The sequence below is a fragment of the Erythrolamprus reginae genome, chromosome 2, assembly GCF_031021105.1.
Source record: "Erythrolamprus reginae isolate rEryReg1 chromosome 2, rEryReg1.hap1, whole genome shotgun sequence".
NCBI classification, from domain to species: Eukaryota; Metazoa; Chordata; class Lepidosauria; order Squamata; family Dipsadidae; genus Erythrolamprus; species Erythrolamprus reginae.
This window is the reverse complement of record NC_091951.1, coordinates 191,155,799-191,178,564: the sequence shown is the minus strand read 5'-3', so window position 1 is coordinate 191,178,564 and position 22,766 is coordinate 191,155,799. Positions and strand designations below refer to the sequence as shown.

The following is a 22,766-nucleotide window of genomic DNA, read 5'->3' as shown; positions in this document are numbered from 1 at the left end:
CAGATTGCTACAATTATACACCAGTTCTTTGACTTTGTCTTTTACCTTAATATTGTGACACCATTGTATTCCTTTCGTGGGTGGTGCTCAATAAGCAGTGCAGGCCCTCTTTCTCCATTTCCTGAAATTAGCTGTATTGTAATACTTTTAGCATTGTTTTTCCGTCTTGTCAATAAGCATAATTTGATTTGGAGATCATACAAGCGTGGTGTGAATTACATTAAAAAGTTTGAGATGTGTGGCTCATTAAATAATTTTTATCTTCTTTGGCTTCCAGCAAAAAGCAGATGCAAATATAGAGAAAACTTTGGGAGGGAAGGAACTTCAGGAAGGAGATAAACGGGTAAGACTGGATTCTGAAATGTTGGGGATGAGGTTAATAAAAAGTGTAGCCATCATTAAGGTCTAGACTTCCCGGTATAGCTTATTGATGTGTTTTGCCTGCATAGGAGCACATTTAGGTACCACTTATTTCTAATATAACAGAATAAAATAATGCTGTAGGTTGTGAGTGGATTGTGTTAATTCCAGTATAGTGAATTTGTACAACACACTAATAAGAGGTTTGCTTCTTTGGACTGAGCATGTACCATGACTTGTAAATTGTAGTTTACATATTAGCATGCTCTGGTTAAACAGGTATCTGGCAACTAGCTATTCCTACCATGGTAGCCGTTTTGTGAGAATACCCACATTTTGTTCTGAGATGACCAGTGACCCTAGCAATCAAAATTCTGCAAGACTGGAAAAAATGACATGACAATTTTTCACACTTGTGACTGTTGCAGCATCCCCATGGTCATGTGATTTACATTCAGATGCTTGACAATTGACTCATTTATGACAGTTGCAGTGTCCCAGAGTCATGTGATCCCCTTCTGATAGTCAAGGGCAATGGGAAAATCTAGATTCACTTAATAACTGTGTTATTAAATAACAAATGTAGTGATTCTCTTAAGAAATATGGCAAGAAAAGTCATAAAGTGGGGCAAAACTCATAACAATTTTTTCACTTAGTAACATAAATGTTGGGTGCAATTGTCATACGTTGAGGACTAACTGCATTGGAAGACAGCTATGATACCTAATCCTTTTCTTTGTTAGGCTAGACATGCGTATTTCCCTTAAACGTTCATCATACGATATATGAAATACAGTGTTTTCCATGCTAGTCTGCTCTTCTACCAGTATTTGTTCCCATTTTCTTTGAAACTACAATGATTTTTTAAGAAGTTATTAAAGAAATGCATTATGTCAGAATTTCCAGGAAAATCTTAGCTTATGTTGGTTTTTAACTTGGAATTTCCTCTTGAACAAGGTTGCCATATACTCACTGCAGTTTTGTTATTTAGGGTAACCAGGTGAAACACACAAAGGCCCAGGGCGCCAGAAAAGAGCAAGTAGATGTCGTGGTTTCAGAATTGGTGGAACTGCAGCAACAGCTCCATGTGGTAGAAGGAAAAGGAAAAAAGAAAAAGTGACCGGCGGAGCTGTGACCGCAGTCAAGACGTCTCAGGTTCATTTGGTTTGTGACAATTGCTAGCAACTGTGATACTATTTAATTTTCTCCTTTTGTTAGTCTTTTTGTGACTCCCATGAACAGTTCCAGAACCTTCAAACTGTTGGATTACACGGGACAAAATAAATACTTTATTGCTCTTTATACTAGTACAAAGCACTGTTGTATAGAACAATACATGCAGACATTCCTCCCTGACATCTCTGCCAAGGAAAAGAACAGATATAACTATTTAAAAAAAAAGTCACTTCCACAACTGCCGGTCAGTTCTAGGAAAGTCAGGGATCTCCTCTTTGCCTAAAATAACTGGGCCACGCAGAGTACAGTTCTACAAGGGAAGTCCACTTGTCTACTACTCAGAGTACAAGAACAAGGGTCTCAAAAGTAAAATGTTGCGGGGCACTGATGTGCCTTAAGGTGTCAACAAGTGCCTCCCATTTTCGGCACACTGCACAGTCACTCAATCTGGAAAGGATGAAGCCCTGCACATGTCGGTCCATAGCAAGGAGAAATAATTTCAGTGCAGAAAAGTGTCCCAGGACCCCCATCACGTCTTTAGGCTCACCATCCTCTGGATGAGAGCTGCTCGTGTAGCTTCCACCTCAGCAGTCAAGCGCTTTATTTCCTGCTGGAGATGCTCATTGTGTGCCGTCAGCTCAGCCACTCTGCGCTCATTCTGCTGCTCCCGTTCTCTACCGCGCTGTCTCTTGCCGCCATGAGGCTGGCCACTCTGCCGCCTCTTTCGGCTAGTGGACGTCCCCTCATCATCATCCGTGGTCTGTGTAGGAGAGCCATGGCTAGAATCAGACTCCGCTGGCCCTGGGGGCTCCTGGCCCAGTTGCTCCAAAAGTTCTGCTGCAAGATCAGGCTCCAAGTCATAGTTTCCTGACATTATATCCCCATTGAGCTCCAAGGAATTGGAAGTCTCCAAGTTCCACAAGAGAGCAGCACCATCAAAGCCATCGAATTCCTTCTGAAAAAGAAATGGAGCAAGAGAGGGGTTAAAAGAGGATGCATATTGTTGGCCTCTATCTCCAATAAAGCCCCTGTGGCAGGCAGCAGAGTGTCGTTTACAAAACAAAGTTCTTAGCTGTCAAACTGATAAAAGGCGGCTTTGTTTTGCTGGCTGCCTTTCTTGCCTGTTCTTTTTCACAAATTTGAATATAGTGTGTGTGTGGGGGGGGGAATCCCACTCAGTCCTTTGATGTAAGGAAGGGGTGGGGGATTACATAAATCACTGTAATGTTCAATATAACCTGCAGATTTTAGCCCTGCAGCATTAACCTGCAGATTTTAGCCGTGCTCTCGTGTCTAAGAAAACACGAATACAGTGGAACCTCGACATACGAGCAGCTCTAGGTCTTAAGTATAAAACGTATCAGGAAAGACTGAATGAACTCAATCTGTATAGTCTGGAAGACAGAAGGAAAAGGGGGGACATGATCGAAACATTTAAATATGTTAAAGGGTTAAATAGGGTTCAGGAGGGAAGTGTTTTTAACAGGAAAGTGAACACAAGAACAAGGGGACACAATCTGAAGTTAGTTGGGGGAAAGATCAAAGGCAACATGAGAAAATATTATTTTACTGAAAGAGTAGTAGATCCTTGGAACAAACTTCCAGCAGACGTGGTTGGGAAATCCACAGTAACTGAATTTAAACATGCCTGGGATAAACATATATCCATCCTAAGATAAAATACAGGAAATAGTAAAAGGGCAGACTAGATGGACCAAGAGGTCTTTTTCTGCCGTCAGTTTTCTATGTTTCTATGTTTCTACTTACGAGCTACTCGAGATAAGAGCTGGGAGGGGAGCGACATTTTTGTTCGCCTCCCAAGCTCACATTCGGGATACGAGCGCCAAGGAGCTGTCTCCTGAAGCCGAACGCTAACTTCCGCGTTCGACGGCAGCGGGTTTTTTTGTTGTTGCACGGATTAATTGACTTTACATTGTTTCCTATAGGAAACAATGTTTCGTCATACGAGCGTTCCGACTTACGAGCCTCCTTCCGGAACCAATTAGTCTCGTAAGTCGGGGTTCTACTGTATAGCCCTTCAAGAAAAGATGGGTGCTGTCATGGAAACTATACCACACAGCTTGACAACCTATCAAAATTCTATAACTCACAACTCCTCCTTCCCGTGAAGCTCCCATTTGCTTAGTTGCCTTGCCCACACAGCATGTTTAACTGACAGTGTTGGATAAAGTCATCACATAGTGGAACGTAAGTTATATGTAACACATCAGGGCCCTGTGTCGTATACTTTTAACTTGGATAAAAAAAATGGAAGTATATCCAAGTTTGGTTCAAATAACTCCACCAAGACAAATTGGGAGGTACCAAATTGCCAAAGTAACAAATCTCTTTGTTACTGAACTTGCATCATCTGAAATCTGACAGCAAAAAAAGACACCTCCCAAATGCAGAGTAGCCAAGCCATGCCTATTACTTCCTAGCAATATAGTGTAAAGAGTATGGGCAGTCCTCGTTTAGCGACCATCTCACAGAGCAGCCATTCAATTACAGCAACGATGAAAAAGTAACTTTGTGACCAGTCCCCACATTTACAACCTTTGCAGGTAAATCAAAGAAAAACCCCAATTGTGATAATTAAACAAGGACTGCCGGTTTACTCCTGAGGCAATGAGCTCTTGTGAATGGAGAAAATTGGGGATGCTATTCCAAAATTGCACACTTAATAGTGTAGCTGGATGCTGCCACCACCTCTGGATCGGTGGCTGGCAGGAGATAATGAAGGTCAAAATTTATATTTGTAGCCATGTTGGTATTAAGCCTTTGCCTCCATTTGCATCTTTGATGTTCTCGGAGTTAGAGGACTGCAAACCGATTAAGCCATCAAAATTTGTTATAAAAAATGTCCCCATATTAGCCCCAGCTATTAAAATTTCACGGCATTATTCGACAAGTTCTTTGTGGAATGATAGATTTCTAAGGAAAGAATAATTTCTAAGCTCTGCATGTGTTTACTTAAGATGACATGGAGTTTAACAACACACTTCAACAAGCACACTAACAAGTCAAGACATGTATTACATTTATATACTGTCCACCTCACATTTGAATAATCTTTTGAAAGACTGGGAGTATTGCATTGAAGGGCTTGCTTTTGAACACATGACAGACCAATGAGTGCTATAAATTTAGCATGCTGCATTTTGAAACATCATCTTTCACTTATTTTATTCATCACTATTTATTTAAAATTGTTATATAGCTGCCTATCTTAGACCAAACTGAGGATGGCTCTCAATCAAGAATTAAACAATATTAAAACCGTAAATGTTAAAAACAAAAACCTGGCACCAAACCAAGCTTCTGACATTGCAGTCACTTCATCCTATCCCAACATTTGGGGGGAAAGCCAAGTCTTCGGGCCTTTTCAGAAAGCTGGGTGGATTATATAAGTCACCCATCACATATTGTAACTCTTGGCAGCATACATAACAACAAAATATATAAAAAACATATTAAAAACCACAACTAAAAAGGCCCTAATGACCACAACTAAAAAGCTCCTTTTAGCAAGATATAGTGGAAGGCAGCCAGAAAGAACATTCCAATACGCCCACTACTCAAATTATACATTTACTGAAAAGTTACAAATGGCTTCTGAGCACACCTGCTTAAATTATAAGCTTGCCCTGAAAGATCTGCGGAGGCTACAACTGCTAAGGCATTTTTAAAATTGAAATATATCTACAAACTCTTTAGACTTTATATCGAGACTTTAACTTGAAAAATGTTAACAATTGTAGCATTCTAGGACAAAATTCTGCAGATCATTACTTGATGGAGGAGAGGAATCATAAATGAAGTAAAATACAAAGGCATCTTTTTCTTATTGGTTGTTTTCCAGGTGTGTATGCAACTATAACTCCCCAAACCTGGCCAGTATGAGCAATTATGGGAACACCTAAAAGGCTCCTGACTGGGGAATGTGGTTTTATGCTATAATGAATGTGCCCGTTTTTGAAAGTGCTACTAGACCTGTTACTCAGGGTAGTGGCTACATCCCTCCAATGCAGAAATAGCACAATGTAGAGCCATCCCATAAAAGAATCCAACCACCCACCTGAATGCAGGACTCAAACCAGCTGACTCACCTGCTCCTGTCCAACCCCTGAGGGGTCTGTCCTGTTGGATACATCCGAGGACAGCACTTCCTGCAAGTCCTGGTACCAGGCTTCCAATTCCCAGCTGGGCACTGGTGTGCCCAGTGAAAAGGGCAGGGATTCTGCCATCATGGTTCAGAGAAAGCCACACTGCTTCTGAAAGATAAAAAATTATGAGTGCCGTCAGAAAAGTGAGTAACATCTCTGTAGATTGCTACCCAGGCTCAGCAAGTTAGACTTGGTCCTGGAAAAAGAAGTTACTCCAGAGCTCCATTTTAATTCAGATCACCTACAACAAGGGGCAAGTGGAAGACCTTTTAATCTCTCATGTTAGGAAACCACCTCTCTTATGTTCCCAAAAGGAGCTCCTAAAAATCTGCTTGATGTACCTAAGGCAGAGCAAATTCTTTTTTCAGATCAAAAATTGAGAGAAGAGTAAAATCAGCCACAGGATGGAATGGGAAGCAACCTCAAATTGCAATTGGGCAGCACTCTTAGGAGAACCGACCAGAGTGCAGGGCCTAAGAGAGCGAGGCAGAGCAGCTCTTCGATGAGACCAATCACTAAGTTCTAGGGTGGCATCGGCCATCTTACATGTCACTTCACCGTATCTCCTGACAAGCCAGTTCTGAACTTTGCAGGACTTCTTCAGAATATGAAATGCAGCTGTCAATGTAGACACTACTTTCGACATAGGACTGAAATTGGTATATTATATTTACAATGTATAAATGAGCAAAACAGCAGCGTGTATTTCATTTCAGAGGTGTCTTTATCGATTTTATTTTTTTAATGACCTACTGGGACACACAGGCAGGGAAATGTGTGTTTTCTCCAGATGCCTACTGTGAGCTGATACAGGTATTATTTGACTTATAACGGTTCATTTAGTAATCATTCAAAGTTACAATGGCACTGAAAAAAAGTGAGTTATGACCATTTTTTCAGACTTGGCACCCCTATGGAGCAGAGGTCTCCAACCTTGGCAACTTTTAAGACTTGTGAACTTCAACTCCCAGAATTCCTCAGCCAGCTTTGCTTTGCTGGCTGGGGAATAGTGAGAGTTGAAGTCCCAAAGTCTTAAAAGTTGCCAAGGTTGGAGACCCCTGCCATGCAGCTCACCATGATCGTGTGATCAAAAATCAGGTGCTTGGCCACCGGTTCCTCTTTATGACCTTCAATGTGTCCCAAGGTCATGCAATCCCCTTTTGTGACTTTCTGATGCAAGGGGAAAGCCAGACTCAACAACCAGGTTATTAACTTATCAAGTGCAGTGATTCACTTAAAGAAAGAAAGTTCTTAAAATGGGGCAAAACTCACTTAATAAATGTCTCACTTAACAACAGACATGTTTTGCTGAAGTCGAGGACTACCTGTAGTTTATTCAAGCTCCGAATTCAAAGTTGTATTCAAGCCATGCTGCACATGAGCTGGGGTTTTTCCAGATGTCTTAATAATGGACTGAGGTTAGCAAAATCAAAACCTCCTGCACTATGAGAAATAAGAGGTGAGTCATCATCACAAGACAGGCTCGGGAGGACTAGCCCAGCTTTCCTGCTTCTCACACATGGAACTTTTCTTTCTTCCTTGGCCATGAGGCCAGCTGGGACATGCTCAGAGAAGTAAAGCCCCATCCATTTTTGTAGGTTCTCGAGTTAGCAATTAACAGAGCCACAAGCAGGTTTGCCAAAACGAGTGACTCACAACAGCAATGAAGACTGCAATAGTGAAGTTAGGTGGCACAGAGAGCCTTTGTGTCCAATTAGCTTTTCCTGTAAACCGTAAGTGGACCATTAAAGCAAATTTCAGGCCTCTTGAAAAAGGTCTAGCCTTTTATCTACGCTTCTCACAGCCAAACAGGTCTGTGCCTGCCGACAACTTGAACATGAGCAGATTGCTGTGATTTCTGGCCACCCTGTGTTGCGCCTAGTGTGTGAGTGGCCCAAAGTCCCCCAGCTGACTTTCATAAAAGGCCTAGAACTTGAAGGCTCCAGGTTTCTAGTCCATCACCTTAATCTAATTTTGAAGACATTTGGAATATTCTTAGTGAAAAGCACTAACACTGTCTTTCACAAGGAAACAATTACAAAACCTTTAAAAGGTTTTGTGTTGAAAGATAAAAAAAGATTCCTCTTTAAGGTTTCTGGTTTTCAATATCTTCAATTCACATAAACATGTATGCCCTCCCCACTGACCCAAATATTTTATCTGAAATAAACCCACTATTCTAGGCATATTTCAACAGATAACTGATAACAACCATATGAACAACAGAGATTTGAGGCATCTTAACGATCTTATTTATTTATGATGACATTAATATTTGTAAATTATACAGATAGATGATTGTATTGTGCAATATAAATACACCACTTTGTAGGTCAAAGAAAGAACAGTAAGTAATCTATGTTGACATGTGTAGGTAAGAACTTTATTATTGTTACGAAGAGCTTGGTTTAGATTCTAAATGAAGATAAGTATTTTTGCAGTATAACTGTAACTGTCTTGAAAAGAGACCAGTTTTAAAAGAGTGAATAGATGAAACTGAATAATATATTTTAAAATTCAACTTTTCCACTAAAGATAATATTCTTTAGGTTATAAAGATCAACAATGCTGGAGAGAGTCACAGGTAATCCTCAATTTACATCCATAATTGAGCCTGCAATTTTGCTCATCACCATGACAGTTGTAAAGTAGGTCAGCATTTTATGGTATTTTTACAAGGTTGTAAAGTGAATACTGCAGGCATTAAGCAAGCCCACTGTTCCCTACGGGGATTTTTTTTCCCTGCAAAGTAAACCCTGGTATCAGTAGGGGGGGAAGTCATAAATCAGTGTCATGATGTGGGCCGATTGCTGAGCATCCAAAATGTGGTCACATGACAATGGGGGTGGGGGGATGTCAAAACTACAAATCCCAAACATGAAAGATGTGTACCTCATTGGTATACAAGCATGGGAACCCAATTCACTGTGCCTATCCATGGTGAAGAAACTAGATCTGTCTTGGGAATGAGAAAAATTTATGTCCTCATAGGTCACATGTTTGGTAGATTTACAAAACAGCTAGAAAATGTTGGGTTCAAGTATACATAGCAATACCACAAATTTTAAAGATTATTACTCAATGAAAACCAAACTTTTCTTGTTGAGACTAATGGATAGACAATTAGAAAAGTGTTAATAATAATAATAATAATAATAATAATAATAATAATAATAATAATAATAATTATTATTATTATTATTATTATTATTAGTTAGATTTGTATGCTTCCCCTCTCCGAAGACTCAGGGCGGCTCACAACATAGCAACAGTACAATACAATACAAATCTATTTTTTTAAAGTTAATTTAAAAAGCATTAACATAACATAATCAGTATCGTAAAATCATCAACTACGCAATCATGCACTCAACCCAATTAAGTCAGAAAAACAAAAGGGGGTGGCCTTAATCACCCCCACGCCTGGCGACAGAGGTGAGTCTTCAACATTTTATGGAAGGCGAGGGTGGGGGCTATTTGAATCTACAGGGGGAGTTGATTCCAGAGGGCCGGGGCCGCCACAGAGAAGGCTCTTCCCCTGGGTCCTGCTAACCGATATTGTTTAGTTGGCAGGACCCAAAGAAGGCCAACTCTGTAGGACGTAATTGGCCGCTGGGATTCGTGCAGCAGAAGGTGGTCTCGTAGGTATTCGGGTCCGATGCCATGTAGGGCTTTATAGGTCATTACCAACACTTTGAATTGTGACCAGAAACTGATCGGCAGCCAGTGCAGGCCGCGGAGTGTTGATGAAACATGGGGCATACCTAGGGAAGCCCATGATAGCTCTCGCGGCCGCATTCTGCACGATGTGAAGCTTCCAAACACTCTTCAAAGGTAGCCCCATGTAGAGAGCATTGCAGTAGTTGAACCTCGAGGTGATGAGGGCATGAGTGACTGTGAGCAGAAACTCCCTGTCCAAATAGGGCCACAACTGGTGCACCAGGTGAACCTGGGCAAATGTCCTCCTATGGTGTTCCAATGTTAGCTGTGAATCGACGAGGACGCCCAAGTTGCAGACCCTCTCTGAGGGGGTCAATAATCCCCCCCCCCCAGGGTAATGGACAGCCAGATGGAATTGTCCTTGGGAGGCAAAACCCACAGCCACTTAAGGAATACTGGAGATTATTACAGGCACAAAAATCGAAAGACTCTGAAATACACACAATGAAATGTAGAAATGATAGAATTAGCAGAGGTTGACTTGTTTGGTTAAAGATCAACAACTACCATTTGTTAATGACTGGAAAGCCCTTTTGGACTTTCTGCTGGAAAAAAAAGAACTTGTGACTGATCATTAGAAAGTGTAGACTATAGAAAGAAGACATTATGATGTAATCTTATGGAGAAAGGGCAAAATCTAAATGTAGTTGTTAGGAAGATTGAAAACCACTTCTTTACAGCTTCTTTTTTTTCTCTATTTCTTTCTTTGCATTTTTCATCCACATTACTTTCCCTAGTTTGTCATTCACAATCTGTATTGTTCTTTTACAAATTTGTTAGTGATAATTATATATACTGCTCAAAAAAATAAAGGGAACACTCCAATAACACATCCTAGATCTGAATGAATGAAATATTCTCACTGAATGCTTTGTTCTGTACAAAGTTGAATGTGCACAACAGCATGTGAAATTGATTGTCAATCAGTGTTGCTTCCTAAGTGGACAGTTTGATTTCACAAAAGTTTGATTTACTTGGAGTTATATTGTGTTGTTTAAGTGCTCCCTTTATTTTGTTTTAGCAGTGTACATAAAGAAATGAAGAAGAAATGAGCAAACTGTGCAAGGGGGATGACTTTCATAAAAACAATTACTGAAACCCAGGGAGAAAGGGATGAGAAATGACTCAGCCTTAAGTCTGTTTACCCTAAACTGACCTTGAAGGCCTGAAAGCCAGAAGACTCTACAATCCAATCTTAAATCATGTCTATTCTGGAGCAAATCCACTGAATTCAACAGTTCTCATTCTCAAAAATGCAGACTTCTTAAAATGAATTTATTTCAAGGTTTTCCTTCCATGCAACTGCTTTTCTTGGATTCTTACCTTTTTTTTTTCAAGTGTGGTGATGTATTAGCGTGCGATTTTTTGTTCGTAACTGAAAGAATAAAAGAAACATCTGTGATTATTATTAAGAGGATGCCATGTAGCATAGACATATTACACCCATCCAAGGAAAGCCCACCCCCCTAAATTTGCCCTTTGGCATTAAACAGCAGAATGAAATGGGGACACCACAAATTTTCTTTACTATTGTTTCTCCCCCCCCACCACTCCTATCCTTTAAAAGAGAATATAATGCACTGTAATGATCAAAGCATTATCCTCTTCTCCAAGCTCATTGATAAATATCTATATGTTACGTGTAAGTTCCTTTTTTCCTCAACCTTCAGAAATGCTTCTAAATAACAGGAGTTGGCCAAATCTCTTATCTTTTAAATGCATCATTTCTAATGGGTTTTTTTTGTTGTTAAAAAGGGCAAATCCAAATGGAAAAATACCTGGATGCAGCTCACTCTTTTTCCACTGAACTTGGTATCAGAAAGAACTATATTCACTTTCTTTCCACCTTGTAAAGCAGAGGCGGCCAAAGTAACATGGGGTCACAAGCTAAACTGCTGATAAGACACTTCAAGCAGACCAAATAAGACAATGTCTACACTTGCAAGAATCAGAATCTACACTTCCCAAATCTAAGTGGTTAGAGGTTCCTTTTAGTAAAATACGGACAAAAGAAATCTCATTTGATTATTGGGGGGGGGGGATCCTTCTATCCTTACAACCTGATACTCGCTACATCAGCAGTGGGTTGCTTCTGGTTTGGACCGGTTCTTAGAACCGGTAGCGCAATTAGCAGAAGCCTCCCCCCGACCTGGGATGCTTCTGAGCTTTCACAGAAGCGGCACATGCATGAACTGGCAACAAAAATATTTACAGCCCACCACTGCTCTCCATGTTTCATATGCCATTTCAAATTTCCAATGAGCTTCACAGATAGTGACACGGGGTGTGCGTATGTGATTGTACTGTCAACACCCAGGGCAGGAACAAGGACAGCTGCCGTCCATTCTAGCCATGCATCCCCTACAGAGATTTCTGCAATGCCCCAAATGAAACAGCAAAGCAGCAACACGACATTGAACCCCACAGGAGCAGCAGGAGGCACTGGGGACACACCACTGGTTTTCATCAGCCCCGAGTGATGCAAGAAACTAGGAGAATTAGGGATCCAAGAACTGTTATGCAGCTTAGTGGAAAAGATGTATGTTTATGCGTGCGCAGGAGGATGGTCCCTGAGGAATTAGAGAAACAGGCATTCCAAGTAAGGGGGGGGGGCGAGGAGAGAACGGGGACTTTCCAAACTTGACAGGGAAAATGTTGCAGCATTGTCCTTGGCTACCAGCAAGAATCCATCCCTTTTAGACTTCTCCAATAGTTTAATAAATTCTGATAAAAACTTCAACGTGCTCAGCGAGGCAGGATTTCACTTCCAATGGGATGGGGGGGGAAGCTTGCTATAAAACCACACTTTGTCCTCAGGGTCACTTGCCAGGCCACAGCCAACTCGCAGCTGTGGGAAAGGATGTATCCTCCAAGCTGGCCAAGCGCCCACAGCATCAAATTATTTTAGGAGAGAGAAAAACAAGCCCCACCAGAGCTCTCCCTCCTTCTGCACTGGAAACTAAGAAGCCAGCCAGGAAAAGCAGGTTTGGCTCTACTGCAAAGCGCCAGGCTACCATCCTTAAGTTCACCACGGAAATCTGGGCACCTCATTCAAGTTTTGCTAGGAAGGAAGTTGGGAACTGCTTGGGGGAAATCCAACAACGCCCTGTTACTGTATACCGGCTTTGCAACATGCCCCCTCCAGCCCCGTATTCATGCCTTTCGTATGAAATTTTATTTAATATTAATATTATTAATAATGATGATGATGATGATAAATAAAGACTCAAACTCTCCCTCACTTTCCTACAGCATACACATATCTTACAACCCGTTCAGTTTAAAATGTTAAACCGAGCGTTACGTGAGATGAGCAAATCAACTCCCTCGATCCCTGATCTCTCTCTCTGGGTAGAAAGCAGACCCGGCACCAGCCAGGACCTAAGCACCATCACTCCCCTGCAGGCAAAGGGGCGAAGAAAAGGAGCTTTTCCAACTAGTAGTCGGGCAGTGAAAGAGAAAATGAACCGGGCAATTTTGGCCGGGGGGGCAACGAAAGTCCCGCGCATCTTGCAATGTGGAGCCCAGCTTAGAGCGCTTAGACCCGCCGGGCATCTCCGGGTTTTTCCACTCTAGTCATGCAAGCCCTCCTCCATCGGGCGCCCGAACAGGGCTTTCCTTTAAGCGCAGGCAGCCCGAGTTGGCCAGGCGCTTCTCTTCCCCCTCCCGGGCATCGCACCTTCCCACGCGGCCCCTTCTCGTCCGCGATCCTCTCTCCAACTTGCTGGCTGCGGCTCATTCTCCTCTCGTGGCTCATGGTCCTCCGCTCTCTTCTCCCGCCGGCTCCCAAATGCCTCCGCCCGCCTCCTGCTCGGGATGGTCACCAAGAATCTCGGAGAGAGCCCCGCCCACCCCTTCGGCATGACGCAACCCTTGCGCCATGCCTGCCCAATGGGCGATGCCGCGTCTTCCCATTGGCGGGACGAAGGGGAGACGCCGCCCAATGGGCCGTCGTCGTCCTTTCGCCGGCGCCCCGCCTTTCCTCCAGTGTTGGGTGACGCAGCTCCGCCGCGGAGGATACTGCCGCGTCGCACCCGGAAATGACTCCTCCCGAAATGTTCCCCCCTCCCTTCAGGGTCACGAGTCTTTAAGTGGGTGAGTCATGCGCTGGGGGATGATGCAATGTCCTGGCAACCGTCGGCGGTCACGGCAGCGAGAGCCCAGGCTGGAGTCCTGACCTTGGCCCAGCTAGTATCCCCTTCACAGGGCCTGCCTGGTTTCATGTGCTCTTTTCCCTCCCCCTTCTGCTCCAACCAGCCTCTGCGCCCAAGTCTCCCAGTAGCAACTAGGCCGAATTACGTTGGGAGGCCCCGATCATCTTTTATGACGTCACGACACGCCCACCGTTTGCTTTAAAGGGCCAGTTCTCCCTTGGGGAAACAGCGGCAGGGCCTTCCCCTTTGCACATATGGTACATGGCCCATTGTTGCTCTAGTCCACTCTATCTTATTATTATCATCACTTGGGGGGTAAAAACGGGGAGGGCTTTTTTAGAATGTAAATGAAATTAAATACAACTGCCGATCGATTCAAGATAACTGGATTAAATAGCACGGGTTTGAAAGGAGTAAAAGCTGTGTTATGCATTTGCTTGTGAATAAAAACGAGAGTTGTGAAGAAGAAAAAATTCTCTTCCCTTGGTTTTTAATGATGCCATGCAGGAATTCCAGAAAGCTCAACTCCTCCTGTAAACCCATTGCTGTTTTGAAAAGAAATCTGCTGTCTGTAATAAGTAGTTCTTAATCAGAAGATTTTAAACCGGCCGTTTTAACTGTCCACATGTAAACATTGCACCTCAAATTTTAAAAAGCAAGCAATTTCTTGGGGAACAGATCACTTTTAAAAAGTGTATGTAGGGATTGTGTCTCTTCCTACCTCAGATCTAGTCATAAAAATGAATGCAAGTAATGCAAGTAATTAATATAAACAAGTATCAGATTTAGAAAAAGGACTTGAATTTTTAAACTGGAATATTATGATTATTTAATTTGAAAATGGATTTGAGAAGCTACCTTTATTTTATTGGCAATGAAATTTGAATAACTTGATATTTCATTTGTTATGCTTGTGAGCCAGAATCTCAGTTTCCTATCAGCAAACCTCTATATATCATTTTGACTGACAACAAAGCATTGAAAGTGGAGCTCTGAATTGCAAAACATTCTACCATGACATTCTGTTTGGAGGAAATGCTAGTCAGGCCTGGCACAGCTTATAACCCCTAGAAATAGACTGTAATATAGAATTTTCTCTCAATGTTGCTTAAGGGGATGTCTAGTAGAGGATGAACGAGCTTTCAGAGCTCCCACAAGAACATCTAAAGAATCCTCATGTACACTTCCACACAACTGCAAAATTTTATAGACTTGGGCCTGAAACTTTAGCATACAAATCCACATTAAATTATGGCTGTTTCTATCATAATTACAGCATTGCAGATTGGGAACATTATTAGAATTAGAAAATTAGATCAGTCGTTATTAATAAAAACATGCTTTTTAATAAATTGCCAACTAAAGTTTATATGCTTTGAAGAACTTTGGGATTATGACTAGATCTAATGTCTCACCACCACCATTCTCCTACATAGAACTTACACTGTATATTTTTTTGACATCTCTTCACAAATATGACCACTGACCAACTCAGATGCCTGCGTCTGATAGTCCTTGACTTACAACCACAATTGAGCCCAAAATTTCTGTTGTTCAGCGAGGGATTTGTAAAGTTAGTTTTGCCCCATTTTACAATTTTTCTTTCCACAATTGTCAAGTGAATCACTGCAATTGATAAGTTAGCAACTTTCCCATTGACTGTTAGGTTTCAAAGGGGTATCACATGACCCTGGGACACAGCAAAAGTCATAAATACGAACCAGTTGCAAAGCATCTGAATTTTGTTTACGTGATCCTGCAAAGGTGGTAACTATGAAAATAGTCATAGGTCACATTTTTCAGTGCTATTGTAACTTTGAATGATCACTAAACAAACTGTTGTAAGTCAAGGACTACCTGTATGAAACAATATTTTGATTTTGGTCAGAATGTTGTTGGATGCCTATGAAGGATAGTGCATTGGACCTACATGTGATTTATGGAGTATAAATTGTCAAGTCTTGTAGAAATAATTATCCTGTGAATTATTTAATATGAAATAACCTTTTGTCAGCTTTTGCTCCATTCCAGAGAACCAGAAATCATAATTTACCATGCTTAGTAGAATGCCAAAGCCAATGCAATTGCCTATGTATCCATTTGAACATATATTTTTTTGTATGAGAAACCCCTTACCTTGATTCCAATGTCTGAATGTATATTTTGCATACATTTCTATTACGTAGTTAAATTTTTCATAATTAAGATATGTATTGCTGTGATCTCCACATCAGTTTGTGTTCAACATCCAATTGTGCTCAGACATAATTAGCTGAGTATGTACAGCCTTTTATCACATCTATGTCACACACACCATAGGCTGTGCAACACTTTGGATGGCTATTATGTTCTTGCCTTCAAAGCATGTTTTGGGAATAAAATCCAGAACCTTAAACTGTCCTGTTAAATTAATTAGTAAAATATCTGAAGAGCATCCCACTATTGAAATCCCAGATAAAACTGTATAGAATAGAATTCTTCATTGTCCAAGTATGATTGGACACACAAGGAATTTGTCTTGGTGCATATGCTCTCAGTGTATATAAAAAGACAAGATACATTTGTCAAGAATCATGAGGTACAACACTTAAGGATTGTCATAAGGGTCAAATAAGCCAGTGTTTCCCAACCTTGGCAACTTGAAGATATCTGGACTTCAACTCCCAGAATTCCCCAGCCAACACTGAAATAAGCAATGAGGAAACAATGTTAACTGATACTACCAGTATCTGGTAGTAGAAACACCTCACTTGCACCATCCCTTGAATGCCCAGCCATATCAATTGTCAGTTCAGAGCATTTAAGAAAAGAAGCTAAATTATTTGCATGGGATATCTATCAATTATTGCTTAACATCTAATTCTCTACCTGAACCTCTGAGGCCAAGACAAATTGTTTGAAAATCTGTAAACTCCTCTCTGAGTTTGAAACTGAATGCTGCATTGTGTAACATTTTCATTTGTCCAAATAAGTAATTTTTTTAATGTTACTTAAAAAGAGCTTCTTTGCTGCATCAAGTGAGAAATATATTCAGGGTTTTGTTTGCAGCATGGTCAGTAAAATGCCTCTGGAAAGGTAGCAGCACAGGCATGGAGACCAGAGTTTTTCCTGCTATCCCCCACTTTGTCCAAGTGAGAACACAATACTTCCTCCACACAAAGGGCTAGACTAAAGCTGTTTGTCACCCAGGTACTTAATCCAGCAAACTATCTAAATACGGTCAATTAGTTTGAGCCATTTACAGAACATATACAGATTAATAGTTAAATTAATCTGTATATTTTATTCTATAGCCCCTCTCCCCTCCCAATCTCCTACCTGTGACTTTAGCAACTTACATTAATTCGTTTTGAATTCTTCTTTGCAAAGTTTCTGCCCATTGTAGCAGAACAACTTTGGATTCTACTTTTCTCCCCAAAATGAGGAGAAGATTCCCTAGAATAACTACAGTTCCCATCCTCTTATAGACCACCTTTACTTAATGTCGTTGCATATAGTTACACACAAATTTGATCCATTCGGAGGCAAAACCAAGGATGGCTATGGAAGGACTTCATCCTTCATTCCCCTGTTTAAAGATCCCTGCGGTCCGGGATCGGGTCCTTTCCAAAGGCAGTGCATTCCAGATAACGCAATTCGTTTCCGAGCTTCTTAAGAGCTAGTGGGCAAAGGCAGGCCGCGAGTGCCGCTCCGATTCCCGCACCGGGACTTCGAAACAACCCAAAATTGCCCAGGCCGGATTTTACTGCCAGCCCTGCGCGCAAAGCGCAGCTCCTGCGCCCTAAAGCGCAGAGCGGAGGAGGTCGGGAACGGAATTCCCAGGGCTGTTCCCCCACTCCCCCCAACCTCCACCCTCGGCCGGCCCCCAGTGCGCATGCCAGGGAGGAAGCTCCCTTGCTCTACCCCCTCCTCTTCCTGGCACCGAGTCCAGGGGGGAGGGAGGGAGTGAGGTAGGCACTTGGGGGGTGGGGGTGGAGAGCACCCGCGATCCTCTGCACCCTGACCCCCCCAACGCACCCCACCCGGCACCCAGCGCAAGTGGGGGGGTGGCCGCCCGTAGGACCCCCCCTCCCGCTCCGTCCCCCGGGAGAGACGCGATCACAAGTTGGGAGCTTGCAAGCTGCTTCTGGGGAGGGGGCACCATGAACCAAGGTAAGTGCCAAAGGGACCCCCCGCCCCCCGGGCACCCTCCGAAGTCGGTGCAATTGGCATAGGCGATGGGAGTCGCCAGCGGCCGGAGTCGAGCCGATCTCCCGCTTTGCAAGCTTCTCTTGACAGTTCAAACTTCTTGCCGGAGTTGCCCAGCCTTTCCATTAAGGTTAAAAGAGGAGCTGCTGGCAAAGGGCGATTTGGCCGCCACCTCTTAAATTGATCTTCTTGTACCGAAAGGGAATGGGGAAACGGGGTGGGTGGGTGGGGGTGTCCCCCCTTTTAAACCCCGATTGCACAAAGCTAAGGGGGGGGGTTGCAAACCCCGCTCTTACGACCACAGTGGAGCTCAAAAATTATGTTGCTAAGAAAGACGGGTTAAATGCTATGGTGAGAAAAGTTTAGCCATCCTTCAAGGATTAGGGGGAGGGGGTGTCTGTGACCCAAGAAAGAAGGGGCAGTAACTGGGACAGTTTCCAGCTCCTGTTTTCAGGCTCTCCCAACCAACTGCAGGTGGCAATAAAAAGGGAAAGGCAGAAAATATGCATGTCAGATGCATATTATTTCCCCACAAATTTCTTTTTAAGAGGGTTCTGCTTGGAATCTGGTTTCTGAATTTCCCATTTCTTGTGTTCAGACTGTGTGGGGGGGGGGAGTAAAAGGAGGGCTCCTCTCCTCCAATGTGATTGAAAGGTTAAAAAGACACCAGAAAAGTGGTTGGTACCATTTCCCGACTTGAGTCAAAATAAAAAGAGGTTAATTAAACTTTGTCGTGACGGTTTAGGAAAGTCGGAGACGAAATGTGCAGAAAGTCTCCCCTTCCAGGAGTGTTGTGTGAAAGAGTATGGTGGGAATATTGGCGCAGCAGATCCAGAGGGCACCAGGTTGGGAAAGGCAAGAGTGGAACATAACTCTCTCAGAATCCTTCAGATTACAGAATTGCTCTGGCTATTCCCATGCATGCATCAGTTACTATCTTTAGAAGAAAATAAATTGGACAGTAGATAGCACCCTTAATCTTCTTTGGTAGGAATTGGCTTATCAGGTAGGGGTAACTCCTTGGCAATTGTTAAAAATGTTTGAAACTACAGTCTTCTTATGCAAAATCCCCATGTGTTCTCATTATTTTGGATAAGAGCCAGTGATTCTAGTGCAGGGAATTAACTTGCAGGAATCTAAACAGTAATAATTATTAATTATTGTGACATTAATTAATGGCACAATATACATTTTCAGCCAGGCTTGTTTGTCTTCTGATTTTTATTTTATTTTATTTTGATGCATTTGAGAATATGCTACCTTTCAGAGATTTTGGACTACAGTTCCCAGAATTACATGCAATTGTTATGTAGCTAGGGATCAGAAAAGCTGAAGTTGAGAACGACTGGAAGGCACCTAGTATTGTATTTCCCTCCCTACCCCTCCAAAAAAAGAATTAGGTTTGATTCTACAGTATTACCAATTGTTCAAAATGTGCCATATGGATTTGTTGAAAATAACTGAATTAGGTAAACATACCTCGCGGAACATAAACAATGCTAGCCTTGTTTAAAGTTAATCAGTGTGCGGTTATACAATCAAGAGAGCCATCTAATCTTTTTGCTGCATAAATTTGATTTACAGGCAGTCCTTGACTTATGACCACAATTGAGCTCAAAATTTATATCGCTAAGTAAGATGAGTTAAATGAGTTGTGCCCTGCTTTATGACCTTTCTTGTCACGCTTGTTAAGTGAATCACTGCAGTTGTTAAGTTAAGAAGCACATTTGTTTAAGTGAATCTGGTTTCCCTATTGGTTTTGGCTTATCGGAAGATCACAAAAGGGGATCACATGACCCTCAGGACTCATAAATATGAGTCAGTGGCCAAGTGTCTGAATTTTGATGGTTGTAAGAGTGAAAAACGGTCAGTCACTTTCCTCAGTGCCGTTGTAATTTTGAATGGTCATTAAATGAACTATGATAAGTTGAGGACTACCTGTATCCCGAGGGAGGATTTCTTTCCTGCATGACAAGATCCTGACCACGTTGTCAGCTTCCGTTAAACTGTGACAGTCGGGTTGCTAAATATACACTGCTCAAAAAAAAGGGGGGGGGGGCACACTTAAACAACACAATATAACTCCCAAGTAAATCAAACTTCTGTGAAATCAAACTGTCCACTTAGGAAGCAACACTGTTTGACAATCAACTTCACATGCTGTGGTGCACATTCAACTTTGTACACAACAGAGTATTAAATAAGAATATTTCATTCATTCAGATCTAGGTTGTGATATTTGAGTGTTCCCTTTATTTTTTTTGAGCAGTATAATTTTTGACTTTTTTATCCTCTGCATATTTTTCTATGCTGCTTTAAAAAGTCGCCTCCAAAGAATCGAATGACTTGAACATATTTTGAAATACAGTGGTACCTCTACTTAATATTTTAAAATACAGTGGTACCTCTACATTTTAAAATACAGTGGTACAGTACTTCTACTTAAGAATGCCTCTACTTAAAAACTTTTCAAGATAAGAACCGGGTGTTCAATTTTTTTTTTTTGCCTCTATTTAAGAACCATTTTCTCCTTAAGAACCCGAGCCCGGAAAAATTTCTCAGGAAATTTGAGAGTGGCACGAAGACCCAGCCAGTTTCCTGCCATTCTCCCATCTCAGGCTTTCCTGGGCTGCCAGAGGAGCCTTTTGGTGGCGCTTAAGGAGGCTTTGGCAGCCCAGAGCGAACAGAGCATTTTCCTTTCTCTGGGCGCTTGGAGAGGGAATAAACCACTTCACTGTGGTTATTCCCTCGCGCTGCCTCCCATACACCCGGCGCGAGGTTGCATCCCGGAGCATCTGGGCGCAGAAAGGCAAAAGGAGGTGCTTTGCCCCGGACAGATCACCCAAACCGAGGAGTCACCACAGTGAAGGAAAGGCGCTGACTACAAAGCGAACGAACAAGAGGAGAGGGGAGTCCTTCAGCATGGGAAGAGGCAGCAGGTAGCAGCAGCAGCTGCTGCCTTTCGGTCAAAGGAGCAGGAGGTTCCTTCCTCTCGCCTGCCTGGGTTTCTCTCTCTGGCGCAGTGTATGGGAGGCAGCCTCGCGCTGGGTGTATGGTAGGGGCATGCTCCTCCTCGCTGCCTCAGAGTCCCTCTTTTTTTTTAAGCCTTAAAGTTTTGGATTTTTTTTTTATTCCCCTCACCTCACCTTCTTCCTTCGGCAGCGACTGTCCTCCTCCTCTTCTTCCTCCTCCTGAGCTTTTATTTCTTTCCTAATGGGTTTGCACGCATTATTTGCTTTTACATTGATTCCTATGGGAAAAATTGCTTCTACTTAAGAATGTTTCCACTTAAGAACCTGGTCATGGAACGAATATAATTGTATATAATTAGTATAAAATACATACTAAAACCTATATACCAGTGATGGCTAACCTTTTCCGGACTGAGTGCCCAAAGGTGAGTGAGTATGCGCAAATGCGTTCCCCCCCCAAAATGCAATGCATGTGTAGCCCCCACGTATGCGCCCTGCCCCCCGAGGATGGACACATACCCTGCATGCACTCCACCCCTGCACATGCGTGCTCGCCTACCCGCATGCACTCTGACCTTGCACATGCACACATATCACGCATGCACCCCACCCCTGCTCATGCGCGGCAAAAACCCAAAAGACCAGCTGGCTGGCAGGAGGTATGTGCGCATGCATGGCGGAGCTGAACTTGGCCCACAGAGGGGGCGCTGCGTGCCATCTCTGGCCCATGTGCCATAGGTTTGCCATCATGGCTATATACTGTTGATTTCTTTGCAACAGAATCAGAACTACCCAACTCTTAGTGACAATAAAGTGCCTGGGCACTTTAACTTGAATGCGGAACTGTCCTTACCTCATCGTTGCATTGACAGCCACTCTAGATGTAGGTATTAAGTTTCACTCAGGGCAGCAACTAGTATATGACAGGGCCCAGTCTCTGGAATAGTGCTGTCTTTAAGGATGATTAATATGAACATCCTTCTGATTTTCCCCTGTGGTTTATAGGATCATTCTTTGTCAAGTGGATCACTTTTCAGAATCTTCCCCACTCCACCACTTTTAATTTCAATGAAACTTTGCACATTGTATTCCTTATGGTATAAAACTGAGGTGTGAAAAGTTTTAGGCCTAAAATACTTACATCTAAAGTGGATGATTAATATGAACATCCTTCTGATTTTTCCCTGTGGTTTATAGGGTCATTCTTTGTCAAGTGGATCAATTTTCAGAATCTTCCCCACTCCACCACTTTCAATTTCAATGAAACTTTGCACATTGTATTCCTTGTGGTATAAAACTGAGGTGTGCAAAATTTTAGGCCTAAAATACTTACATCTAAAGTGGCTGTCTAAAATTTTTCATACCTCAGTTTTATACCATAAAGAATAGATGTGCAAAGTTTCATTGAAATTGAAGGTGGTCGAGTGGGGACACCTGGTCCACATAACAAAGAATGACCCTATAGTAATTTTTAATGTAAAAAAATATAGGTGTATAATATAGGTGTAAGATGAACACCCATGTGGTTTCAAAAAAAGATTTTTTTTCCCTATCGCTTCAGCATTGCTTTTCAGATGTTTCCTCAAAAAAAAAAAAACCTAGACACCAAAAAAATTGTCTACATTCACCTGGTCTGAAATAAGAAATCTATTTTTATACTGCTTTATACTACCAGTCTACCTTTAGCTCTGTCAGTGAGTAAATGGGAGGAGCCGATCAATGTGTCAGCCGGTTTGTTAACTATTCCTAGTGTTTTTCCCTTGGATTTCTGAATTCTTTAGATACGTTTTAATCAATTTATGTGTGGTGAGAGGAACTGCCAACTTTTTAATGGCTGATCTTGTCTTTTTCTTTTTATACTCACCTGATCTGTAGAATTGGTACAGATTCTCTTTTTTCTCTTCTGCTTTCTGCATGCCAGGCTACTGTTAAAAGGCACTAAGAGTAGAGCAGTTCCAGCTGTGATCTGGTTCATAACATATTTATATTATATACATGTGATTCGTTTGGCTTTGGCTTAATTGTGGTT

General features: G+C 42.2%; 2 protein-coding genes across 6 annotated transcripts in view; one reads left to right on the top strand and one right to left on the bottom strand.

The window, feature by feature from the left end:
• Positions 1 to 1,663, top strand: part of MARS1 (methionyl-tRNA synthetase 1) — a 28,561-nt gene extending 26,898 nt beyond the window's left edge. The window contains exons 20-21 of the mRNA XM_070740923.1: positions 278 to 343; positions 1,353 to 1,663. Coding sequence (XP_070597024.1) covers positions 278 to 343; positions 1,353 to 1,481 — 195 coding nt within the window. The 3' untranslated portion in view covers positions 1,482 to 1,663. The remainder of the gene's footprint in view (positions 1 to 277; positions 344 to 1,352) is intronic.
• Positions 1,628 to 13,665, bottom strand: DDIT3 (DNA damage inducible transcript 3). 5 transcript variants are annotated; one of them, XM_070740926.1, is made up of 4 exons: positions 13,103 to 13,665; positions 10,747 to 10,798; positions 5,647 to 5,811; positions 1,628 to 2,492 (listed from the first exon to the last, which is right to left on the bottom strand). In XM_070740926.1, the coding sequence occupies exons 3-4, from the start codon at positions 5,785 to 5,787 to the stop codon at positions 2,067 to 2,069; spliced, it is 567 nt and encodes a 188-aa protein (XP_070597027.1). In that variant the 5' UTR covers positions 5,788 to 5,811; positions 10,747 to 10,798; positions 13,103 to 13,665; the 3' UTR covers positions 1,628 to 2,066. The 5 variants fall into 5 exon arrangements, with proteins under 5 accessions (XP_070597027.1, XP_070597029.1, XP_070597026.1 ...); XM_070740928.1 differs by having other exon boundaries at positions 1,628 to 2,489; positions 13,103 to 13,390; XM_070740925.1 differs by lacking the exon at positions 10,747 to 10,798 and having other exon boundaries at positions 5,647 to 5,808; positions 13,103 to 13,124.
• Positions 13,666 to 22,766: the final 9,101 nt, after the last annotated feature.